Source organism: Pelophylax lessonae, assembly GCF_965119305.1.
Source record: "Pelophylax lessonae genome assembly, chromosome: 2".
NCBI classification, from domain to species: Eukaryota; Metazoa; Chordata; class Amphibia; order Anura; family Ranidae; genus Pelophylax; species Pelophylax lessonae.
The window spans coordinates 299776910-299799853 of NC_138769.1; the positions used below are offsets into that span (position 1 = coordinate 299776910).

The 22944-nt window shown below is 42.9% G+C and overlaps 1 protein-coding gene across 1 annotated transcript in view; it reads right to left on the reverse strand.

The window, feature by feature from the left end:
• Positions 1-13743: 13743 nt before the first annotated feature.
• Positions 13744-22944, reverse strand: part of DEF6 (DEF6 guanine nucleotide exchange factor) — a 171721-nt gene continuing 162520 nt past the window's right edge. Inside the window, exon 11 of the mRNA XM_082247381.1 lies at positions 13744-13974. Within this exon, the coding sequence (XP_082103507.1) occupies positions 13823-13974 (152 nt within the window). The 3' untranslated portion in view covers positions 13744-13822. The remainder of the gene's footprint in view (positions 13975-22944) is intronic.

Here is a 22944-nt window from a genome sequence, read left to right on the forward strand (position 1 = left end):
CAGGAGGTTAGAAGGAGAGTACGTAATGACGTTCTGCAGGAGGTTAGAAGAAGAGTACGTAATGACGTTCTGCAGGGGGTTAGAAGGAGAGTACGTGATGACGTTCTGCAGGAGGTTAGAAGAAGAGTACGTAATGACGTTCTGCAGGGGGTTAGAAGGAGAGTACGTGATGACGTTCTGCAGGGGGTTAGAAGGAGAGTACGTGATGACGTTCTGCAGGGGGTTAGAAGGAGAGTACGTAATGACGTTCTGCAGGGGTTAGAGGGAAGAGTACGTAATGACGTTCTGCAGGGGGGTTAGAAGCAGAGTACGTGATGACGTTATCCAGGGGGTCGAACTCCTCCCCCCAGTGTCTGCTGTATTAGGTGAAGAGACTAGATAAGTTTATTGTTTCAGAGAGATTTGTTTTTATAGGTATCACGGAAGGGAATACTTTTTCCATGCACAGGAAGATCTCTAAGTCGAAATAAATGGAATTTATTCCATTTTGTTCTATATTTATTTTTCCCATTGCCTAGAATACTTTGCTTATACTATCTAAGGTCCCATTCACACTAAAATGCATTTTAACCAGTTCTGGACCGGAAGATTTCCCCCCTTAATGAACAGGCCATATTTTGCGATTCAGCACTGCGTTACTTTAACTGACAATTGCGCGGTCGTGCGATGCTGTACCCAAATTAGATTGATGTCCTTTTTTTCCCACAAATATAGCTTTCTTTTGGTGGTATTTGATCACCTGTGTGATTCTTGTTTTTTGCAGTTAATGTAAACAAAGCCGCCCGTCATTCTCCCTGGTGTAACTGCAGAGATCATACGGTCCTGCTATGTAGGATCGTATGTCTCTGTGGTTACATCACTAGCCACACCCCTTTACAGTTAGAATCATGCCCCTAGGAACACATTTAACCCCTGCATCACCAATAAAGTTAACCCCTTCCCCGCCAGTGTAATTTTTACATTAACAGTGCATATGTACAGCACTAATTACTGTTTTAATGTCACAGGTACCCCCAAAAGTGTCAAAAATGTCAGTTAGGGGTCCAATCTGTCTGCCGCAATGTCGCAGTTCCGCAAAAAAATTTGGGAGATCGCCGCCATTACTCGTTAAAAAAAAAAGACAATAAAAATGACAGAAATCTTTCCCGTAGTTAGTAAACGCAATAACTTTTGTGCAAACCAATCAAAATACGCTTATTGCGATTTTTTTTTTTTACCAAACATATGTAGCAGAAAACAAATTGGCCTAAAATGTTAAAAAATTTAGATTTTTCCTTTTTTTTTTTGGAAATTTCATATAAAAAATGTGAAAAATATTGTTATTTTTTCAAAATTGTCGCTCTTTTTTTGTTTATAGCGCAAAAAGTAAAAATCGCACAGGTGATCAAATACCACCAAAAGAAAGCTCTGTTTGTGGGAAAAAAAAGGACGTCAATTTCATTTGGGTACAGCATTGCACGACCGCGCAATTGTCCGTTAAAGTCACGCAGTGCCGAATCGCAAAATAGGGCCTGGTCTTTGAGCAGCCAAATCCTCCGGGGCTTAAGTGGTTAGGTAGTGGTCTAAGCTTGCGATATGTATGGCAATGGTCAGACCTGGGGTTTGAGGTAAGTGATTGGTTTAAAAAAATAGGCGGGAAAGAGCAAGCTGGAGCAGGTTGCAGCTACATTCCACTCAGGAGTGGTCTCTGGAGGCTGGCAGATGGCATAGCACAGACAATGGAGCCCTTTGTATCCAGTCTTCTGGAATTTGAAGTAATGCAGGAGAGGAGGAGAAGATCTCGAGTAGCCCTTTTAAAGGAAAGCTGCTTTAAGAAATGCACATGGCTGTATAAATTCATGGATGCTGATACCCTGCAGAAGTTCCGGTTATCCAAGGCACTTATCATGGAGCTGTATAGCCAACTTTATAGGATACCTTGAGCCCTCAACCCAGAGAGAACATGCCATACCAACCATGACTAAATTGTTGTCTGCCTTACATTTTCTTGGGGAAAGAATCAGATCAGATGGTAGCTGGACAGATAGTGGGAATTTCGCAGGCCTCATTTTCCCAACTTCTCGCCAAAGTACCGCACCGTTTCATGCGATATTTAACCCCTTCATGCTTAAGCCTTTTTCACACTCTTGTTGCTTACAAGTTCAAATCCCAAACATTATATACAGGATCTCACAAAAGTGAGTACACCCCTCACATTTTTGTAAATATTTTATTACATCTTTTCATGTGACAACATTGAAGAAATTACACTTTGCTACAATGTAAAGTAGTGAGTGTACAGCTTTTATAACAGTGTAAATTTGCTGTCCTGGCAAAATAACTCAACACATAGCCTAAACTGCTGGCAACAAAAGTGAGTACACCCCTAAGTGAAAATGTCCAAATTAGGGCCCAAAGTGTCAATATTTTGTGTGGCCACCATTATTTTCCAGCACTGCCTTAACCCTCTTAGGCATGGAGTACACCAGAGCTTTAAAGGTTGCCACTGGAGTCCTCTTCCACTCCTCCATGACGACATCACTGAGCTAGTGGATGTAAGGGACCTTGCGCTCCTCCACCTTCCATTTGAGGATGCCCTACAGAGGCTTAATAGGGTTTAGTTCTGGAGACATGCTTGGCCAGTCCATCACCTTTACCCTCAGCTTCTTTAGCAAGGCAGTGGCCATCTTGGAGGTGTAAAATTGAAAAGCAGCGCTATATAAAAAAGTCCAGGTATAGGTAGGGTCCAGCTGATTGGTCTGCTTGAAGTGCCACCACCACCAAAGAGAGAGAGTGACCCCAATCACACTGCCGCTTACCGTCCCACTAATAAAAGAAGGCTCAAAGGATCCACCAAACTGCTCCCCCAAAAATTCTCAGCAATTCCAGGATCAAGCCAATTAAATGCGACTCCAAACAGATGGTACAAGGCAGACTGATCACTCATATAAACCAGAAAAAAGAAAACCATAGTGCAACACCTAATGAACCACCATTTATTTTCTTATGCCAAATAACTTACAGGTAATAAGAGTAAAAAGAGCTTATCTGCCGGAAATGTTTGACCGCCAACGAGATGACCGCTGCTTCACTCAGTAGTGACGTCCCGCGTCACAGGTCCCACCCAACGCGGCGTTTCGTCCAATGTTAGACTTCTTCCAGGGCATGGTCAACGGGTGCCACCATACTCATTATATAGTTGAGACAAGTGGTATGACACTTCGGGCGGAAGCGTCACACCACACTGGAAGCATAACAAAGAAACGCCATCTTTCACCAATAAAGGAGATGACAAGCTGATATGAATCTAGTAGCGGTCTACAGTAGTCAAAAAACAAATCAGAAATCTTAAACAAAAAAGACCTCTGATAATATGGAAAAAAGAGCAATTTCCCTATGCCTATAAAAATTAGCATAATAGGCAGACCTATGTAAATACACGATCTGTAGTGTTATTCACCATAGAAAACGGGAAACAGCGGCATCTTGTGGACAATCAAGTAAATAACACAGAGCAGCTCATAATACATAAAAATAACACATATAAAATGCAAATAAAACAGCTTACATAAAATATACATGCAAAAACGTAAACTTGACAGCTAAAAGACAGGAAAAAAGGGGGGGGGGGATATGAATACCTATCCATTTGCTATAAAGGCATTCACATCCCACTCCACATTTAAACCATGCGGAGCATAAGTCTTAGCCCTATAAATCCAGCGTACTTCTAGTCCGGAGATCTCCCTAACCATATGGCTGCCACGCCAATCTGCCACAAATTTGTCAATCCCAATGAACACAGTCCCCTTGGGATCTTTATTGGTGCAGAGGGCATAATGTTTTGAAAGACTGTGGCAAGGAAAGCCCTTACAGATGTTAGCCACATGCTCGGTCAGTCTGGTCACCAACATCCTCTTGGTACAGCCGATATATTGTAAGCCACATGGGCAAACAATAATATAAACCACGTACCTAGTTGAACAAGTAATGAACTGTTTGATCGCAGATTGTTCATGTGTAGAGGAGGACTCAAAACTTTGAAATCTCCTAGAATGATGTGCTTTAAGTGAACAGATAGAGCACCTATGACATGGAACAAAACGTACCATATTTTGAAAGAAAAAGGAAGGTTTTTTTAGGTGGATTGATCACATTTGGGGCTATTTGAAGCCTCAAAGAAGGCACTCCTTTATAAATGACCAAAGGGTTCTCAGGAAGTTGTGGTCCTAAGACAAAGTCATTGCGGAGCACCTTCCAGTGCTTCCGCAAGATTCTTTTTATTGCAAAATGCTGATTGGAGAAGGTGGTGAGAAAGGAAAAATCAAAACCTATAGTTATCTCCCTAGATCTTGGGGCTAATAGTGATTCTCTGTCCCTATTACTTGCATCTTGGAGGTGTGTTTGGGGTCATTATCATGTTGGAATACTGCCCTGCCGCCAGTCTCCGAAGGGAGGGGATCATTCTCTGCTTCAGTATGTCACAGTACATGTTGGCATTCATGGTTCCCTTAATGAACTGTAGCTCCCCAGTGCTGGCAACACTCATGCAGCCCCGACCCTGCCACTCTCGCCACCATGCTTGACTGTAGGCAAGACACACTTGTCTTTGTACTCCTCACCTGGTTGCAGCCATCTTTAGAAGAGGCTTCCTATTGGGATGACAGCCATGCAGACCAATATGATGCAGTATGCAGCGTATGGTCTGAGCACTGACAGGCTGACCCCCCCACCCCTTCAGCCTCTGCAGCAATGCTGGCAGCACTCATATGTCTATTTCTCAAAGACAACCTCTGGATATGACAGTGAGCAAGTGCACTAAACTTCTTTGGTCAACCATGGCGAGGCCTGTTCTGAGTGGAATCTGTCCCGCTGAACCGCTATATGGTCTTGGCCATCGTGCTGCAGCTCAGTTTCAGGGTCTTGGCAATCTTCTTATAGCCTAGACCAGTGATGGCCAAACTTGGCACCCCAGATGTTTTGGAACTACATTTCCCATGATGCTCAGCTACACTGCAGAGTGTATGAGCATCATGGGGAATGTAGTTCCAAAACATCTGGGGTGCCTAAGTTCACCATCACTGGCTTGGCCATCTTTATGTAGAGCAACTATTATTTTTTTCAGATCCTCAGAGAGTTCTTTGCAATGAGGTGCCATGTTGAACTTCCAGTAACCAGTATGGGAGAGTGAGAGCGATAGCACCAAATTTAACCACTTTAGCCTGGAGGATTTTCCTGCTGAAAGACCAGGGCCTATTTTGCGATTCGGCACTGCGTGATTTTAACAGACAATTGCGCGGTCGTTCGACGCTGTACCCAAATGAAATTAACGTCATTTTTTTCCCCACAAACAGAGCTTTCTTTTGGTGGTATTTGATCACCTTGCGATTTTTTTTTTTTTGAGCTATAAACAAAAAAAGAGCGTCAATTTTGAAAAAAATAATATTTTTCACATTTTTTTATATGAAATTCCCCCCCCCCCCCAAAAAAAAAATGTAAAAATCAAAATTGTTTAACATTTTAGGCCAATTTGTTTTCTGCTACATATTTCTGGTAAAAAAAATCGCAATAAGCGTATTTTGATTGGCTTGCGCAAAAGTTATTTCGTTTACTAACTAAGGGAAAGATTTATGCCATTTTTATTGTTTTTTTTTTTTAACTAGTAATAGCGGTGATCTGCGATTTTTTTTTGCGGGACTGCGACATTGCGGCGGACAGATCGGACCCCTGACTAACATTTTTGACACTGTTTTGACACTGTTTGTTGAGTTATTTTGAGGAGACAGCAAATTTACACTGTAAGGGCTCTTTCACATGGCCGTTCCGCATGTCCGTATATCATCCTATTTTTTTGCGGATGATATACGGACATAATGTATGTCAATGGCATTGCGGATGACCATCCACTGAGATTCCGTTTTTTGGAACGGAACAGAACCCTATTTTTGTTCCGTGTAAATAAGCGTATTTTGATTGGTTTGCGCAAAAGTTATCGCATTTACTAACTACGGGAAAGATTTGTCATTTTTATTGTTGATTTTTTTTTACTAGTAATGGCCGCGATTTGCGATTTTTTTTTTGCGGAACTTCGACATTGCGGCGGACAGAACTGACATTTTTGACACTTTTGGGGGTACCAGTGACATTACTACAGTAATTAGTGCTATATATATATATGCACTGTTACTGTAATAATGACACTGGCAGAGAAGGGGTTAACTTTATTGGTGATCAAGGGGTTAAATGTATGCCTCATGCTTACTGACGTGTGTGGGGGGAGGGGACTGTGTGACACAGACACAGATCGCAGGTTCAGCTATGCTGAATCCTGTAATCTGTGACTGTCTGTCACATAGGAGATCCGCCCGCTTTGTTTACACAAGCGGGCGAATTTCCTCACTCGATCCCCGAGAGGAGGTGGGATCCAGCGACATAGGACTACGGCGCTGGATGGTAACGAGTCACTTTGCCGCAGTACCAGCTCAGTGATCGGTCGGCAAGTGGTTAAAATTGTGCACACTTGTGGAATGGGGACAAACTATGGTACTTAAAAATCTCCATAGGCGACGTTTACATATGCGCTCGCTTCTGCGCACGAGTACGGAGGGATAGGGTGCTTTACATTTTTTTTTCCAAGTTTATTTTATTCATTTTTTTATACACTGTACGTTTACATTTTTTTTAATCACTTTTTTTGCTGTCACAAGGATGTAAACATCCCTTGTGACAGTAATAGGCAGTAACAGGTACTCTTTATGGAGGGATCTGGGGGTCTAACGGATTTAGCATTTAAAACACCAAGCGTGGAGCGGCGGAAAGGGGGGGGGGAATTCCCCGCCTGCTGCTTGTGATAGCAGCCGAGCAGCTGCTTAGCCGCATTGGTTGTTTTTACAAGAAAGCCGACCGTCTGCTGTAAAAAAAAAACGGTACCGGGATGATGCTTGGAGCTGCAGGCATCACCACGGTACAACTCCTAAAGCTGAAGGATGCAATTTGCGTTACGGCAGAGTGAAGTGAAATATAACAAATGCAAGATTTTAAGGAGAGTTTATTTGTGAATTACATTTTTTTTTTTTTATTTTGTTTTTTTTTTTCAAAACGCTGTGTGCTATTTTACTGCATTCTCAGGTGCGGTAAAATATCGCTTAGCGAATTGTGCCCAATATGCATTCTGGTACATGTTTTTGGTTAAAAAAAAAATCCCAATAAGTATATATTAACCACTTGCCGAACGCCGCAAGTACATTTACTGCGGCAGTCAGCCGCTCTTGGGCAAAGCGACGTACTACGTCGCTCGCCCAGGAGCCTGTGCCCCCACTCGTTCACAGGCATCCCCGCCTGTGTGACCGGCGGCTCCGATGTCCGCCGGCCGCTCGCGAGCCCCCGCAGGAGAGGGAGAAAGGCAGATGGCTGATGTAAACACAGCCGTCTGTCCTTCTCCCTGATGTAAGTACAGAGGCTATGCGATCCTGCTATGTAGGATCATATGTCTCTGTGGTTACATCACAAGCCACGTCCCCCCACAGTTAGAATCACGCCCCTAGGGATACATTTAACCCACTGATCACCAATAAAGGTAACCCCTTCCTTGCCAGTGTCATTTTTACAGTAACAGTGCATATTTATAGCACTGATTACTGTAGTAATGTCACTGGTACTCCCAAAAGTGTCAAAAATGACAGTCAGGGGTCCGATCTGTCCTCCCCAATGTCGCAGTCCCGCAATAAAAATCGCAGATCGCCGCCATTACAAGTTTAAAAAAAAAACAATAAAAAATGACATAAATCTTTCCCGTAGTTAGTAAACACAATAACTTTTGCACAAACCAATCAAAATACGCTTATTGCGATTTTTTTTTTTACCAAAAATATGTAGCAGAAAACAAATTGGCCTAAAATGTTAAAAAATTTAGATTTTTTACATTTTTTTTTTTGAGAATTTCCTATAAAAAATGTGAAAAATATTGTTATTTTTTCAAAATTGTCGCTCTTTTTTTGTTTATAGAGCAAAAAATAAAAATCGAACAGGTGATCAAATACCACCAAAAGAAAGCTCTGTTTGTGGGAAAAAAAAGGACGTCAATTTCATTTGGGTACAGCGTCGCACGACCGCGCAATTGTCTGTTAAAATCACGCAGTGCCGAATCGCAAAATAGGGCCTGATCTTTGAGCAGCCAAATCCTCCGGGGCTTAAGTGGTTAATTGGTTTGCATAAAAGTTATAGTGTCTATTATTTATGGCAGTGATGGTGAACCTTGGCACCCCAGATGTTTTGGAACTACATTTCCCATGATGCACATGCACTCTGCAGTGTAGTTGAGCCTTATGGGAAATGGTAGTTCCAAAACATTTAGGGTGCCAAGGTTTGCCATCACTGATCTATGGTATACATACTGGAATTTTGATCTTATTCCTTTATACTAGTAATGGTGGAGATGGGCTTGATCAAAGGGTTAAATGTGTGCCTAAACAGTGTTTTTGTGTACTGTGCTGTTTTTACTATGGGATGTGCCAGATTTTATTCCCTGCAGGGAATTCATTCCTTTGTAGGGAAACAAAAGCCACCACATCCCTGCTGATAGAACATAGCTCTGTCTTGTTTAAACAGGCAAAGCTCTGTTCTTTGTCTCTCCTCGCCAATCAGCGAAGTGCCGGATCACGTTCTAGGTACGTAATCCGGCACAGGAGAGCTGCTCTCCTGCCGTACTCTTACGCGAGGCAGTGAGCAACTGGTAAAATTCGCACTGAGGATGCACCGCATCTATGTGAACAGCTTCAATGGAAATAAAAGTTTTCACATGTCATGCGATGATGGTTCAAAACGCATCCAAATTGCATATATGTGAACCGAGCCAAAGTGATATTAAAAGCAGACAAAAAAACAAACATGTCATACTTACCTGCTCTGTGCAGTGGTTTTGGAGCAACCCCGATCCTCTTCTTTCGTGCACATCGCTGGATCGAGATGGGTCTCGGGTAAGTGTTAGGGGGGCTGGGGTAAAAAAACCTTGAGCCTTTACAACCACTTTAAGCTACCTATAGGGGGAGATGTACACAGGGAGGTACTTGAGAGAGAGGCTTGGTGGATTTACCCCTTTTTTTTACAATATTCTAATTAGATGTCCTTTATAACAATGTTAGGAAAATAAGGAAAATAAAATTGGAATTAAGGTAATTGACAAAAATCAATTCCAATTTCTGCCGAAACGAACAAAAATGTGAGAGATGGACATTTACCCACATGAACTTCCACTTTCCACAGAGTTCCACCTGTCTGTTAAGCCCCAGCTCCCTGTCTTTTGGCAAGCTGTACTGGCTGGGATGCAGGCTTCCCATCAATCCTTTCCCTTTCCTATGCAATTCCACACATTACACTCATTCCCACTATCTCTTTCATGCCCTCTGCTGCCCTTTTCTAAATCAGCAACACAATTCCATCCCCAGCCTATAATAATAGCACATTAAAGTTTAACCACTTCCATACCGCTGGCCGTCATATGACATCCTGGGCTTTGAGTGGGGATATCTGAATGATGCCTGCAACTGCAGGCATCATTCAGATATAATTTTTTTCAGCCGGCGATTCCCTTCACTATAAGAACAATCATAGCGGTTCAGCCACTTGATCGTTCTTACAGGCGGCGGGAGGGGACATCCCCGCCGCCCTCCGGTGAGCCGGAGAAGGAATTGGCCGCTGGCGGAAGTGTCACCATAGAGACTGCAAGGACCAGATGGTCCTTGCAAGTCTCTATGACTCTCGGAGGCCCAGGAGCGACGTGATGACGTCACGCCCGGCCTGGCAGTTTCCAATACTGCTGAGATAGTTTTTTTTAATGTCAGGCTTTCTAGCCTGTAGGAGATATCTGAAAAAAAAAAAAACACGTTTGAAAATTTTCTGGGCAAATATCATGTGACATAAAAAGTTGACTGCCATTGTATTCCCTACGGCAGTGATGGCGAACCTTGGCACCCCAGATGTTTTGGAACTACATTTCCCATGATGCTCATGCACTCTGCAGTGTAGTGAAGCATCATGGGAAATGTGGTTCCAAAACATCTGGGGTGCCAAGGTTAGCCATCACTGCCCTAGGGCCTCTGCTAAAAAGAAAAATATATAATGTTTGGGAGTTTTGAGTAATTTTCTAGCAAAAAATTATGATTTTTACATGTAGGAACGGAGTGCCCGAAATCACAAGGTATGGAATTGGTTAAACATGCATTGCATTATTGTACTATCACATAAGAATAAGTAGGGGGCATCTACTTAGCTGTTGAAAGAAAAAAAGTTAGGAAAAAAGCGTTTATTTTTCTTTCTTAATTTGTAGGCCTCAAATGCACACTGGACATTTTTACAGCTGCTGTTTTTGGCGTCAGACGTTTTTTTCTGCAGCCAGTAAGCTCTCCAGCATGTTATCCTATGAGTCCATGCACACATAGGCTGTTATCAGCAGTTTTTTGCAGGGACGTTTTCTGGCTGGAAAAAAACCTGGTACTAGTGGGTTTTGAGAAGAGTTTTTCAGCTGTAAAAATGCTCTAACTCTGATAAAAGCTGGAAAACGCAGCTATTCGGTGTTTATCCACAGTTTTGAGCCATAAGATTTAAGCTAAAAACGCTACAGCTGAAAAAAACTAAAAAAATGCTACTGCAAAATAAACTAAAAAACTCCTTCTACAGCTACAGCTTTCTAGTGGCGTTTTGATAACGTCCAGTGCGCATGAGACCTTATATGTTGGTATAAATATTCAGGTAATATGTGCAATGGGATTACAGCCAATAGAGTTTACAGCTTTTTTTTTCTTCACATATATATATATATATATATACATACACACTTTAAAGTTGCACTTCTGTTTGTCAAAAAGCAATATTTTTGTTTGTTTATGAAACTTGGTTTTATTTATAAAGACATTATATATCAAAATGGCTAAATCTGTCTGTGGTGCATGTTCAAACCTTAAAGTGGTTCTAAAGCCTTAAGGTTTTTTACCTTAACCGGTTAAGGACCGCCAGTCGCAGTTATACTGCGGCAAGGCAGCCCCTCCTGCGCGAACCGACGTAAGTACACGTCGGTCGCGCGTCGGGGGGGGGGGGAGCACGCACCGCCACCGGCGCGCTCCTGCCCCCACTCGGCAGCGGTTACTCCGATGCATGGGGCAGGCGGCTCCGATTGCCGCCGGCCACCCGCGATTGCCGATTGCTCCCAGCTGAGAGAGAAGAACGGTCAGCTGTTGTAAACACAGCTGACCGTTCTTCTCTCTCGAATGACCACAGAGTGCCTGTGATCCTTCTATGTAACATCACAGGTCTCTGTGATCATTTCACAAGCCCCATCCCCTTACAGTTAGAATCACTCCCCTAGGCTCATATTTAATCCCTTGATCACCCACAGTGTTAACCCCTTCCCTGCCAGTGTCATTATTACAGTAACAGTACATATTGTTAGCACTGATTACTATAGTAATGTCACTGGTCCCCCCATAAGTGTCAAAAATGTCAGCTAGGGGTCCAATCTGTCCGCCGCAATGTCGCAGTCCTGCTAATAATCGCAGATCGCCGCCATTAATAGTAAAGAAAGAAAAATCACATAAATCTTTCCCGTAGTTTTTAGACTCGATAACTTGTGCGCAAACCAATCAAAATACACTTATTACGATTTTTTAATGGAATGTTATACAAGTGAAAAATATTGTTGTTTTTTTTTCATAATTGTCGCTCTTTTTTTGTTTATAGAGCAAAAATGGCACAGATGATCAAATACCACCAAAAGAAAGCTCTATTTATGGGAAAAAAAGGACATCACATTTATTTGGGTACAGCGTCGCACGACCACGCAATTGTCCGTTAAAGTAAGGCAGTGCCAAATTGCAAAAAATGGGCTGTTCATTAAGGGGGCAAATCCTTCTGGTCCAGAAGTGGTTAATGCATATGCATTAAGGTAAAAAAACTCACCCCCCCTCTTTCCTTACCTGAGCCCCATCCGATCCAGCAGTGTGCACGAGCACAGTGGCTCCCATCGTTGTCACTCGACAGATTGGTAGCAGCGGGAGCAATTGGCTCCCACTGCTGTTAATCAAATCCAGTGACATGGGAGTGGGGGGCTGGGCCAAGTCCTGCTTTCTGTGTCAATCAACGTAGCAGCAGGGCTCAGGAGTGGGTGAGAAGAGGCCTGGAGCGCCGGGGGGGGTCCCAGAAAAAGAAAATCAGGGCTGCTCTGTGCAATACCATTGCACAGAGCAGGTAAGTATTAGCATGTTTGTTATTTTTATGAAAAAAAAAAACAAGGTTTTATAACCACTTTATTAACATAAATAATGACGTGCTATTCGATTTTTACTTCAGTTTGGCAATTCTAGAGAAATGCTTGAATAATGCATTACAATTAAACTAAACCCATTCAATTTTAGTTGAATAAAATACGACTAAATCAAGTCAGATGACTAAAATACGACTAGAACTAAAAAGACATTTTAGTCAAAAGACTGACTAAAACTAAATCAAAATTTGACATCAAAATAACAATGCTTTATAACATTTAAGTGCCTAATTCTTATATCTTTGACTTTTTTGGATATACCTATACCTGTTTTGAAAAAATGAAATTTTGTGAGTTTACTAATTGCTTTAATTCTGTTCACTTGTTTCTCCCCACCTTTTTGGTGGTAGGGAATTGTAGTATATTTGTATAAATGTATGCTTGGTGTGTCATGGGCTGTGCTATATGACTAAGGCTTTCTAGCCTAAACATGTAAGCCTGCCCTTCCATTGAATTACATTAAGTAGCCAACAAAGGATTCATTTTTTTGGATGATTTTGGCGTCTTCTTGTTGGAAAGACGGCTCTGTGGGGTGTGATATTCCTCCAACCAACCGGTAATCCAGTCCTGACAGTCTGGATGGTCGAGCACTGCTCTTCCTGTGTATACTGTTATGCTCGTCCTTAGAATGTGTATGCAAAATTGAACGAACCAAAGTCTTAAAAATTCTGCAGATATTTCCTCAAATTTCACACTACGCCCTATTTCCCCTCTTCAATTTAAATGCTGCCAGGAATTCTAGTAAAAGGAATAAAAATAGAAATCCTTTTAGGGCTCGTTCACACCAATACGTGCAGAAAAACTGATGGAAACTGACACTCAGATTTTACTTGCAGAGACACGAGTTTCCATCAGTTTCATGTGTGTTTTAGTGAGTTATACAAATTGCAGATTCCTGCATAGAAAAAATCTGCACATGATACCAGTTTTGTGGTGTGAACAGGGCACATGGAGAATAATTTTTTTTTTTTTTTGTGCCCTTGCAGAAGGTGTGCAGAAAAACCGCGGTCTCTGCACATGGTGTGATTGAAGCCTTAGGGTTTTAACGCCCCACACCATAAACAACTTGATAAGAATCTGTTTCCTTTAAGTTCATGAATTTGACAAGGAAATTACCAAACTAATTTTGGCTCTCGTATATATTACTCTGCTCATTACTAAAAAGAGAAGGAAAAAAGATCCTCTTTGCAGTAACTGGAAGTACAATAGAAAGGAAATTGTGCAATAGGACTTTAAAAGATGTACAGCATGTTTACTTTCTTTACTTGCACCACGGCATATCTATATATCTTCACTTTTTTTTTAAATTTAATTCCTGATTACCTATAACAAGCTTGTAATAAAGCCAATGACACGAGACTGAGATTTTATGTTTTAATAGTTACAAAGAACCTCATTAGCATGAATAAAAAGTAACTATTGCAATACACTGATATCAAAATGACTTTTTTTCTTTTTTTAAAAATATACATAATCGTTTCTTTATCTATACACACAAACTACAACAATCTCAGTAGTTGACAGATTATCTCATAGGTTTACTGAATTTTCCAATTGGTCTCCGGTACTTTGAGGGGTTTCTTTCTCGGCTAACATCTGCAGTCTCTTAATAGATGAGTCTCGGCGAATTAGACTTGGGCCCCATAATCCCTGAAATCCACCAGCAGATGCTGTGCGTTTTTCTGGTCAAATAAAAACACATTGTAAGAATGAAAGGTATTCGTAATTGTAGTTAATCACCTCAGCTCTGGAAGGTTTTACCCCCTTCATGACCAGGCCATTTTTTGCTATTTAGCACTGCGCTACTTTAACTGGTAATTGCCCGGTCATGCAATGCTGTAACCAAACAAAATTTATATAATTTCTTCACACAAATAGAGCATTTTTTTGGTGGTATTTGATCACTGCTGGGTTTTCTATTATGTAAACGAAAAAAAGACAGAGACTTTTGAAAATCAATATTTTTTACTTTCTGCTATAAAACATATTCAATAAAAAAAATCCCAATAAGGATATATTGATTGTTTTTCATTAAAGTTATAGCGTGTAAAAACTATAGTATATATACTGGAATTTTTATTTCTCATACAACTAATGGCAGTGATCAGCAACTTATAATGGGACTGCGATAGTGTGAGAGACAATCCAACACTGTGGGAACTGACTGACATTGACATCTCTAGTGATACTAATACAGAGATCAGTGCTAATACTATACACTGTCACTGTACTAATGATACTGGCTGGGAAGTGGTTACCATCTTGGGTAATCAAGGGGTAAATGTGTGCCTAACAATGTGTAATTTGTGTAATGCGTGCTGCTTTTTTACAAAAGATCTGTTTCCTATTCCTGCTTTGCAGGGATAAGAATAGAGAGATTGTTCACTCTGTACAGAGCCCTATGTTGATTGTCAACACAGGGCCCTGGGCAGTGATTGGACACAGATGATCAGCTGGTCTAGTCCAAGAATCATTGTCCGGGACTTGCTGACCGACTCCCGATGTCTACAATCACATCAGGTGTCGGCAGGGGGGCGCACAACACACCCTCAACCTGGAAACAGGCAGTGACGTACCAGTAAATTGCTTTGTCTGTGCAGGCCACCGATCCGCAGTACATTGCGGGCATGTGGTCTGCAAGTGGTTAAGGCGTTTTTCTCCTTGTTGTCCTAAGGTAGTGTTTCAGACTCCTCTTTCCCCTGCATGTGTTTGCTGCACCAAAAAAGGTAAACTGATGTATTTGTTTTTACATTTAAAAAAGAATCCAAGTGGTTTATTCAGGCAACACAGACAACACACTGCTTTCAGTCACAAAGTGAAAACCCACATAATGCTGACCTATTAAAATGCTGTTCACTTATTATTCCACATAAAAATTACTGGTTGCAGAAGCAGTGTATATGATCTGTGTTGGGGCTTACTAGTTTGCTTGGCCTGCATGAAATATGTTTTCAGGCTACACCTTTGCCAACAAATCATGGAAAGACAAACCAAAAATACTTCAGAAAATAAAGGAATTCAGAACAAATTTCCCTCTTCCACAAATAAACATTCAAATATCAGAGAAGATACTTGCACTCATTTCTATGCAACACTTTTTAAATAAAAACCCAGCAGCTGCTAATGGTTGTAGCTCCTGTGCAAAAAAAGAAAAGAAAAGCTCTAGGCCCTGCCTCTGTGGAAGAAAGGACAAAAGTGACACGGGGTTTTCAAAGTTGCAGAGTTAGGGGCTCCAGAATGAGCAGAGAAAGTTGGTTTTCCATCTTTCTCCAGGTTTTGTGATTCCTGGATAAGGGTCTGGAGTCCAGAGGCTTCCAAAAGCTTTGCTAGGGAAAGAGCCTCCAAACCTGTGTCAGGTTTTGCTGGAGACCGATAGGCTAATGGAGTGTGCAGGTATGTACAACCGTTATACCAATGGCATATCAGCAGGTCAGGGCTGCACTCCTTTCCAGGGGTTGGTGAGGCTGCAAGTGAGCAGCCAGAGATGTGTGTCTGCACCGTACAGTGAAGTTACATAGTTAATCTTGTTGAAAAAATACACTAGTCCATTCAGTTCAACCAACATAGAAACAAAACCACACACACACACAAGTCTGGGAGGGAACAGAGGGGGGCCCTAAGCCTGAGGGCCAGAGTGTGAAGAGAGGTGCAGATGTTGCACAGAAGCACAGTAGGTACTGTAAGGCAGTCTAAAGATCAGACCAGAGGTCAATATTTAAGACCTGAATAGTGGTGCTGTGAGAGCAAGCCAGGAGGCTTAAAGTATAACGAGACAACATTTTTTTTTAGGTTTTGGATAGGGTGCATAGGGATTAGAAAAGGTGAGTTTTTATTGCTGTCTATGCCCCTATAAAGGAGATTTAGAGTCGGTTCACACTATGGCGACACGACTCTGACTACTTGTCAGTCCCGTGCACCGCGACTTGTACGGACTTCATATAATGAATGTCTATGCAAGTCGCTCCGAGGTCGCCCCGAAGTAGTACAGGACCCTTTTTCTAAGTCGGAGCGACTTGTGTTGCTCCTATTAGAACGGGTCCTGTAGGAGTCAATGGACTGCGAGGGACCGCGACTTGTCAGGCTGACGAGTCGCCTGACAAGTCGCTCTAGTGTGAATCGAGTCTAACCCGCTCTGTTGGTTTTGTTTACCATTATCATCGAAAGTAAAAGAAAAAGAAAGTCCCAAATTTGGATTGTCCCCAGAAAAGTAATAGAGAAGAAATCTTCCAATGGGTACACTAGTTCTGGTGACCTGGGGGTCCCCAAGGACAGAAATCTCCCCAATAGGACACAGATAGTGAAAAAAAATCTGACTGGGGTTGTAACCCTCCCTTACTCTAGCCCAAAAAAAAATTTTTCCTATAAAATTCTACTTTAATGACATTTGTTTTCGTGTCAAAGGTGGAAACCCTTGCAAATGCAGCAGTTCATTTTCTTGGACTTTACTTTCTTTTTAATAAAAAGTGAGCCATCCAGCCTTAACAGTACTGGTCTGAGCTCATTGGAAAAGGCAATATCACAATATACAACCCAAATTCCAAAAAAGTTGGGATGCTGTGTAAAATTTACATAAAAACAGAATGCAATGATTTGCAGATGTAATAAACCCATATTTTACTCACAACAAAAAAAATATATAAAACCCATCAAATGGTAAAAACTGAGAAAATGTACCACTTTAAGAAAAAAAATATGTGAAGCCAAGGAGGGCAGCAATTAATCTTAGATACTACTTTGTGCTGCATGGACAAAGCACAGGTTTACTTTTAGGACTTTTAAACTGAACCTATTTTGTTACTGAAGAGTTAATATTATTTGTTTTAGTTTTATTCATTCTTAAGGCCCTTTTCAAACGATCGGACCGATCAGGTCCGCCTGAAAAACGGACAGGCTGATAAAGCCACCCATTCCCCTATATGGGGAGGAGGATGTCAGTGGACATGTGTCCGCTGACACCTGCCTGGCATCCGATCTGATAAGATCTGCTGAAAACAGGCGTATGGCGATACGTTTGCCATCCGTCTAGCGGGTTGGATCGCATGGGATCCGGACAGGCGGTCCATTTTCATTCAATCTCCCCATAGTGGAGAGCGGGAGTCTGATAGGTCCATCTTTGCACAGTGTGCAGAGACAGACCTGTCACCCGCCTGCTCAGCAGGGATCAGCGGAGCGATCCACGCTAAACAAGCGAAGTCTGTCAAAACGGATGCGCCCAATGTGAACAGGGCCTAAAGGATAAGTTCACCATTTGTAACATTTTAAACATTCAGGGTGTAACATGTAACATGTTACAAACAGATTTATCCTCGCCGTGGCAGCTAGCAGGGATATTCTCTACCACAACCCTGCTAGCTGTAACAATTAAAAAAAAAAAACGAAGTCTCCTTTGAATGGTAAACTACAAGGTCCGGCAGCCTTTGCAGCGGTCTTCTTGTAGTTTTCAGTGAACTACCATGATGCTGTGAGCACTGTGGTTGTTCATGGAGTCTTTCTGTCAGAATGTATCTGCTTCCTCGGAAGAGGTACGAGCAAGCCAATACACTGACAGAGGCACATGAGACCTGCATAGCACCAGTGACGATCTGCTGATCTCTGGTGCAGTGCCTTACAGCCTCCTGCAACAAAAAATAAATAAATGCAAATAAAATGCAAATAAATGCAAATGCACATTTTATTACCTGCAAAAAAAAAATGAGATTTTTGACTTACCGTAAAATCCATTTCTCTGGTGTTCATTGATGGACACAGCTCCCAATTCTTCTTAACCATTGGGTTATACTGCTCCCTACAGGAGTAGGACACTAGGCAGGAAAAAGCTTGACTACGCCTATGGGCAGTCCCAGGGGGTATATACCGACTCTCAGCTATAGACACTCAGTTTTGTTACAAGCAGTGTCAGAAGAAACCCAACTCCACAGAGGGGTGGGTGCTGTGTCCGTCAATGAACATCAGAGAAATGGATTTTATGGTAATTCAAAAATCCTATTTTCTCTTTCATTCATATTTGGACACAGTTCCTGATTCTTCTTAACCCTTGGGATGTCCCAAAGCAGTGTTAAACATAAGGGGTGGGAAAAAAGCCAGGGTTCATACACATTTTTACCAATAAAATTCCATGACTTTTCCATGACTTCAAGTAAATATAAATGTCTACATATACATGATAAATAAGAAGAAAATCCATGTCACACCCAGCATATTTTTACCAAAATAAATGACAAGCTTTGTATTGTACAGTACCTCTGCAGTTAGGGTTTTGATTCTGGATACAGAGTGACTCCTCAAAATTATCCCTTGTTTTACAGTGGATGAGATGGAAGCACCGCTGCCTCAGCTGGGAGCCGGTGTCACTTCAGGCGCACGGGTGAAAAAGCCAGCGATCGAATTGGAAGCTGTCGAGCACGCAGCTGCAGACTGGTGCTTTGCACCTTTAGCGTGGCTAGACAGCGCTGCCTCTCCCATGTTCGAAATGTCAAAGTTTTACGACACACACTGTACATTTAGCACGTCCTGGGTCCTGATCTTTCTCCAGCCACCTCTCATACTTTTCATCATGAAGCCATACATTTTTAAAGCTGCATTTCCCTGGCATTGCTGTAACACTGTGAACACACTAACTTTAGCTGAAACTGTTACCCCTGTTGTAATTTGACCAATATACTGTAACTGGGTAAAGATTAATGGCCGCTCCTGCTTGGGGATAAAGCATCAGTTCAGGCAGTCATGATGGAGGTGCAGGCGGACTGGTATGGATGGCACAGTCAGATGCACAAAATGCAGCACTTACTCTTTTAGGCCCAAGCCACAGTCATGGAGGTGCAGGCGGACTGGTATGGATGGCACAGATCTGATGCACAAATGCGGCACTAAAGCCCCGTACACACGTACCGATCGTCGGCCGAACGATCGGCCGTCTTTTGTCCGAGGGCTGTCTTGTCTGTTGAAAAGTGCAAAAGACTGCACACAAATTTTGTCGGCCAACAACAGCCGACTGCAGAAGTGATGTCATGTGATGGTTAACTTTCCTTGTCTTTTTTCTTTTCTGAGCATGCCCAGTCTTGCAAATCTGCTGTCTGTCGGCCGAAATCTGTACTGACTGGCGAACAATCGGCCGTTCTGGTGTTGGCCAACAAAAATTTTAATGCTTGCACGACAGATTCTGTTCGGCCGAGAATGCGCTGTCGGAAGCATCATACTAACAAGCCTACAATCGGCCAATCGGTCGTCGGCCGAATATTTACGGCCGACAATCGGTACGTGTGTACGGGCCTTTACTCTTCGAGAAAGAACAGTAAATGGGTGCTCCTGCTAGCTGGAATAAAGCAGTTCAGGCAGTCATGAAGGTGCAGCTGGACACTGTGATATGGATGGCACAGTTAAATGCACAAAATTCGGCGCTTACTACTCTTAGGCCGAGCCTACAGTCCCACAAACAGGCAGAAAAGAGTTAACAGAAAGGTGCCACTCAGTGGATTGGATGCTTAGTAATTTTATTGACATAGATTTTACATTGGTGTAAGCGTATAGGACTGGTAGGTGTCCTTCCGGGTCCGCAGTTTGCCCTTACTGTCACTGGCCAGCAGCAGCCGAGGAGATGAACCAATCAGGCAGCGGGGAGGGCCGGCCGCGGTTTGCCCTGAGACTGTGACTGGCCAGCAGCAACAGCCGGGATATTACAACCAATCAGGCAGCGGAAGCGTCACTGGAGGGCGGGCCGGCCGCATGAACGTGATGACGCGGAAGGGGGCGGTAACTTGTCTGCATGTCTAGAAGACGTGGTTTGCTAGACCAGGTCCTCTTGGAACCTCTGGTGGAGGCCCTGACTTTTGATCCCTTGTCTTGAGGCGCTGAGGGATGAAAAAACCTCTTCTGAGCCGAGGAGAATGGCCCACGTCTACGATGGGGCTCCTTGCCCTTGGTAGCCTGCGGAAGAAGAGTACTCTTCCCCCCCTGTGAGACCCTTAACAAAGTCATCCAAGAAAGCTCCGAACAGGCAATCCCCTACAAGGGGAGATCAGATAAGGCTTTCTTAGAAGTCTGGTCTGTAGACCAGCATTTCAGCCAGATAATACGCCAAAGGACCACTGCTGATACAGACAGTCTAGAAATCACAGGAGCCGCATCCAAGACAGAAGGAAGCTGTTTCCCCCCCAGGTCGCGGCGTAAAAGTTTAGCCCACTCAAAGCTTGCGACCCCAGGGAAATAGTAAATACCGGCCTAAGTGCCAAACCAGCCACAGCGAACATATGGTGGGCCAGAGCCTCCGCCCTCCTTTCAGCTGGATATTTAAAGGCCGGGGACTCCTCAACCGGAATGAAGGTAGCTTTATTTAACCTGGAAACCAATGAGTCCACTACAAGTGGGACCGTCCACTTTTAGGACAGTTAATCCTCATACAGACACCGTAAGCAAAAAAAGCGCTTAGGAACCACTGCGTTTTGGACAACCCCACTGTTTTGTGACCGTGTTGTCAAAGCAAGCTGAAAAGGGAACATCCTCGCCACTTTGGAGGGGCTGTGGGTGCCAAACGGGACCGGCGCCTCTGACGCAGCATCAGCCGCAACCTCCTTTTTTAAAGTGTCACATACTGACAAAAACAGTGCATCTACCAGCGCCTTTTTATGCACTGCTATAGGAGCAGAGGAATCATCCTCATAATCTGAGAACTCGGGGTGCGTGGACACAGACCCAGTAGGTTCACTATATACTATGCTCACCCGGAAAACATAACAATCAGGGGGGGTTGCCAACTACGATCCCGCGAAGAGGACACCAACCAAGGGCCCACAAATGGACCACCTACTGGACCCCGCAAAAAAACAAGGGGGTCACCCTCTGAGTCCTCAATAGAAGGCATAATAGGAAATAGCCCTCTTAAAAGGGGCCGCCCACCGTAACGCGCAGGCAGTGTAACCTGATGGTCCCGCAGCGCTAAAAGGGGCAGGTGCCCCACACAAAAATGGCGGCAAGGCTGTCATTAAAAATGAAGCACCCCTAACAGTGCCACCCCTTCCAAGGGAGGCGCTAAGCTGACCACATGGCCTAGCAGGCTGCAAGGCCCGGTCTAAATTTTTTTGAAGGTACAGCCGCAAGTGCACGGATCTCAGCCCAAAAGAAGAGTGGGACATATAAATATGTGAAGAGAGGGTTGGGACTTTAAATGAGGTTATAACTAACAATTGTAGAAATATCCTATTGTGTTCTACGTTTTTTAGGTAGTTAGAGTGGTTCATCTCATCAAGGAGTTGAGCGCTGATTTCTGGTTTTTAAAAATCATTGGGATATGTGGTGACACTATCAAATCGGCTGCTCTCTCCGTGGTGTTCCACGGTTGCTTTTATCTATTCATCTTTTAGATCTAGGACGTCGTATACCTTATTTTAGCGCATACGTTTATTTTCAAAGGAGCAATATAATGTATCCCCACTGCCTGTCAAAGGAGCTCTGAAAAGCGATTTACCATGAATTTCTCTTCAGAAGGCAACACAAGTGTACACTAATCAACTTCTAAAAGAGTCTGCAGCAATTAAAAAAAAAAATTCCCTGGTCTCATTTGTTCAGCAAGGGTCCAGGGTACAATTTAATCACTTTCTGGTGCAGGCAGAGTAATCTTTCGCACTGCAGTTCCCAATAATAAATTAAAGTCCTGGCCTGCCCCAGCAGATCTATACAACTCCAAAAAAAGTTGGAAATCTGTACAAAATCTATATACCGTGTTTCCCCAAAAGTAAGACCTACTCTGAAAGTAAGACCTACTGATATTTTCGGGGAGGGCTGCAATATAAGCCCTACCCTGAAAATAAGCCAGAGTTTAGTGTATCTAAAATTCTAGCATGCACTTTATTAGTGTTTTATATAATGTCCAATGTGTGTTTTTGTAATCTAATAGTGTGAAATACCTTTGTTACATCCCTGATCCCCGCTCAGCTAATTCCGCGCTCTGTTCTCCTCTCATAGCTGTCAGATGGGGATCTCAGCCCCTCCCCTCTGCAGTGTACACAGAAGCGCCGGGTATTAGATTAGAATTGTGTGAAATACCTTCGTTACAGCGCTGCTAGCGCTTCTGTGACCCCCAGCTGTCAGTGGGGGAGAAGAAAAGGAAGAGCAGCGGCAGATCACCTGAGCCCGGAGCGGCGATGTAACAAAGGTATTTCCCACTATTCTAATCTAATACCCGGCGCTTCCATGTACACTGCAGAGGGGAGGGGCTGAGATCCCCCTCTGACAGCTACCGGTATGAGAGGAGAAAGACCGGAGAGAGTGGGAGATTAGCTGAGCACAGAGCGGCGATGTAACAAAGGTATTTCACACTATTCTATTACAAAAACACACACTGGACAGTATATAAAACAGTAATAAAGTGGATTCTAGGTTTTTTTATACACTAAACTAGGTTCACACTGGATTCCTGGCAGGCAGAGAGGGAAGGGAAGACAGCACATTACAGCTAAGACCAACCCCGAAAATAAGCCCCACTGTGTCTATTCATGCCAAAATTAATATAAGACCCGGGCTTATTTTCGGGGAAAATCGATAGATAGATGTTTCAATAGAAACAGAATGCAATGATTTGCAAATCTCATAAACCCACCTTTTATTCACGATGGAAAATAGAAAACATACAGTATATCAAATGTTTAAACTAAGAAAAT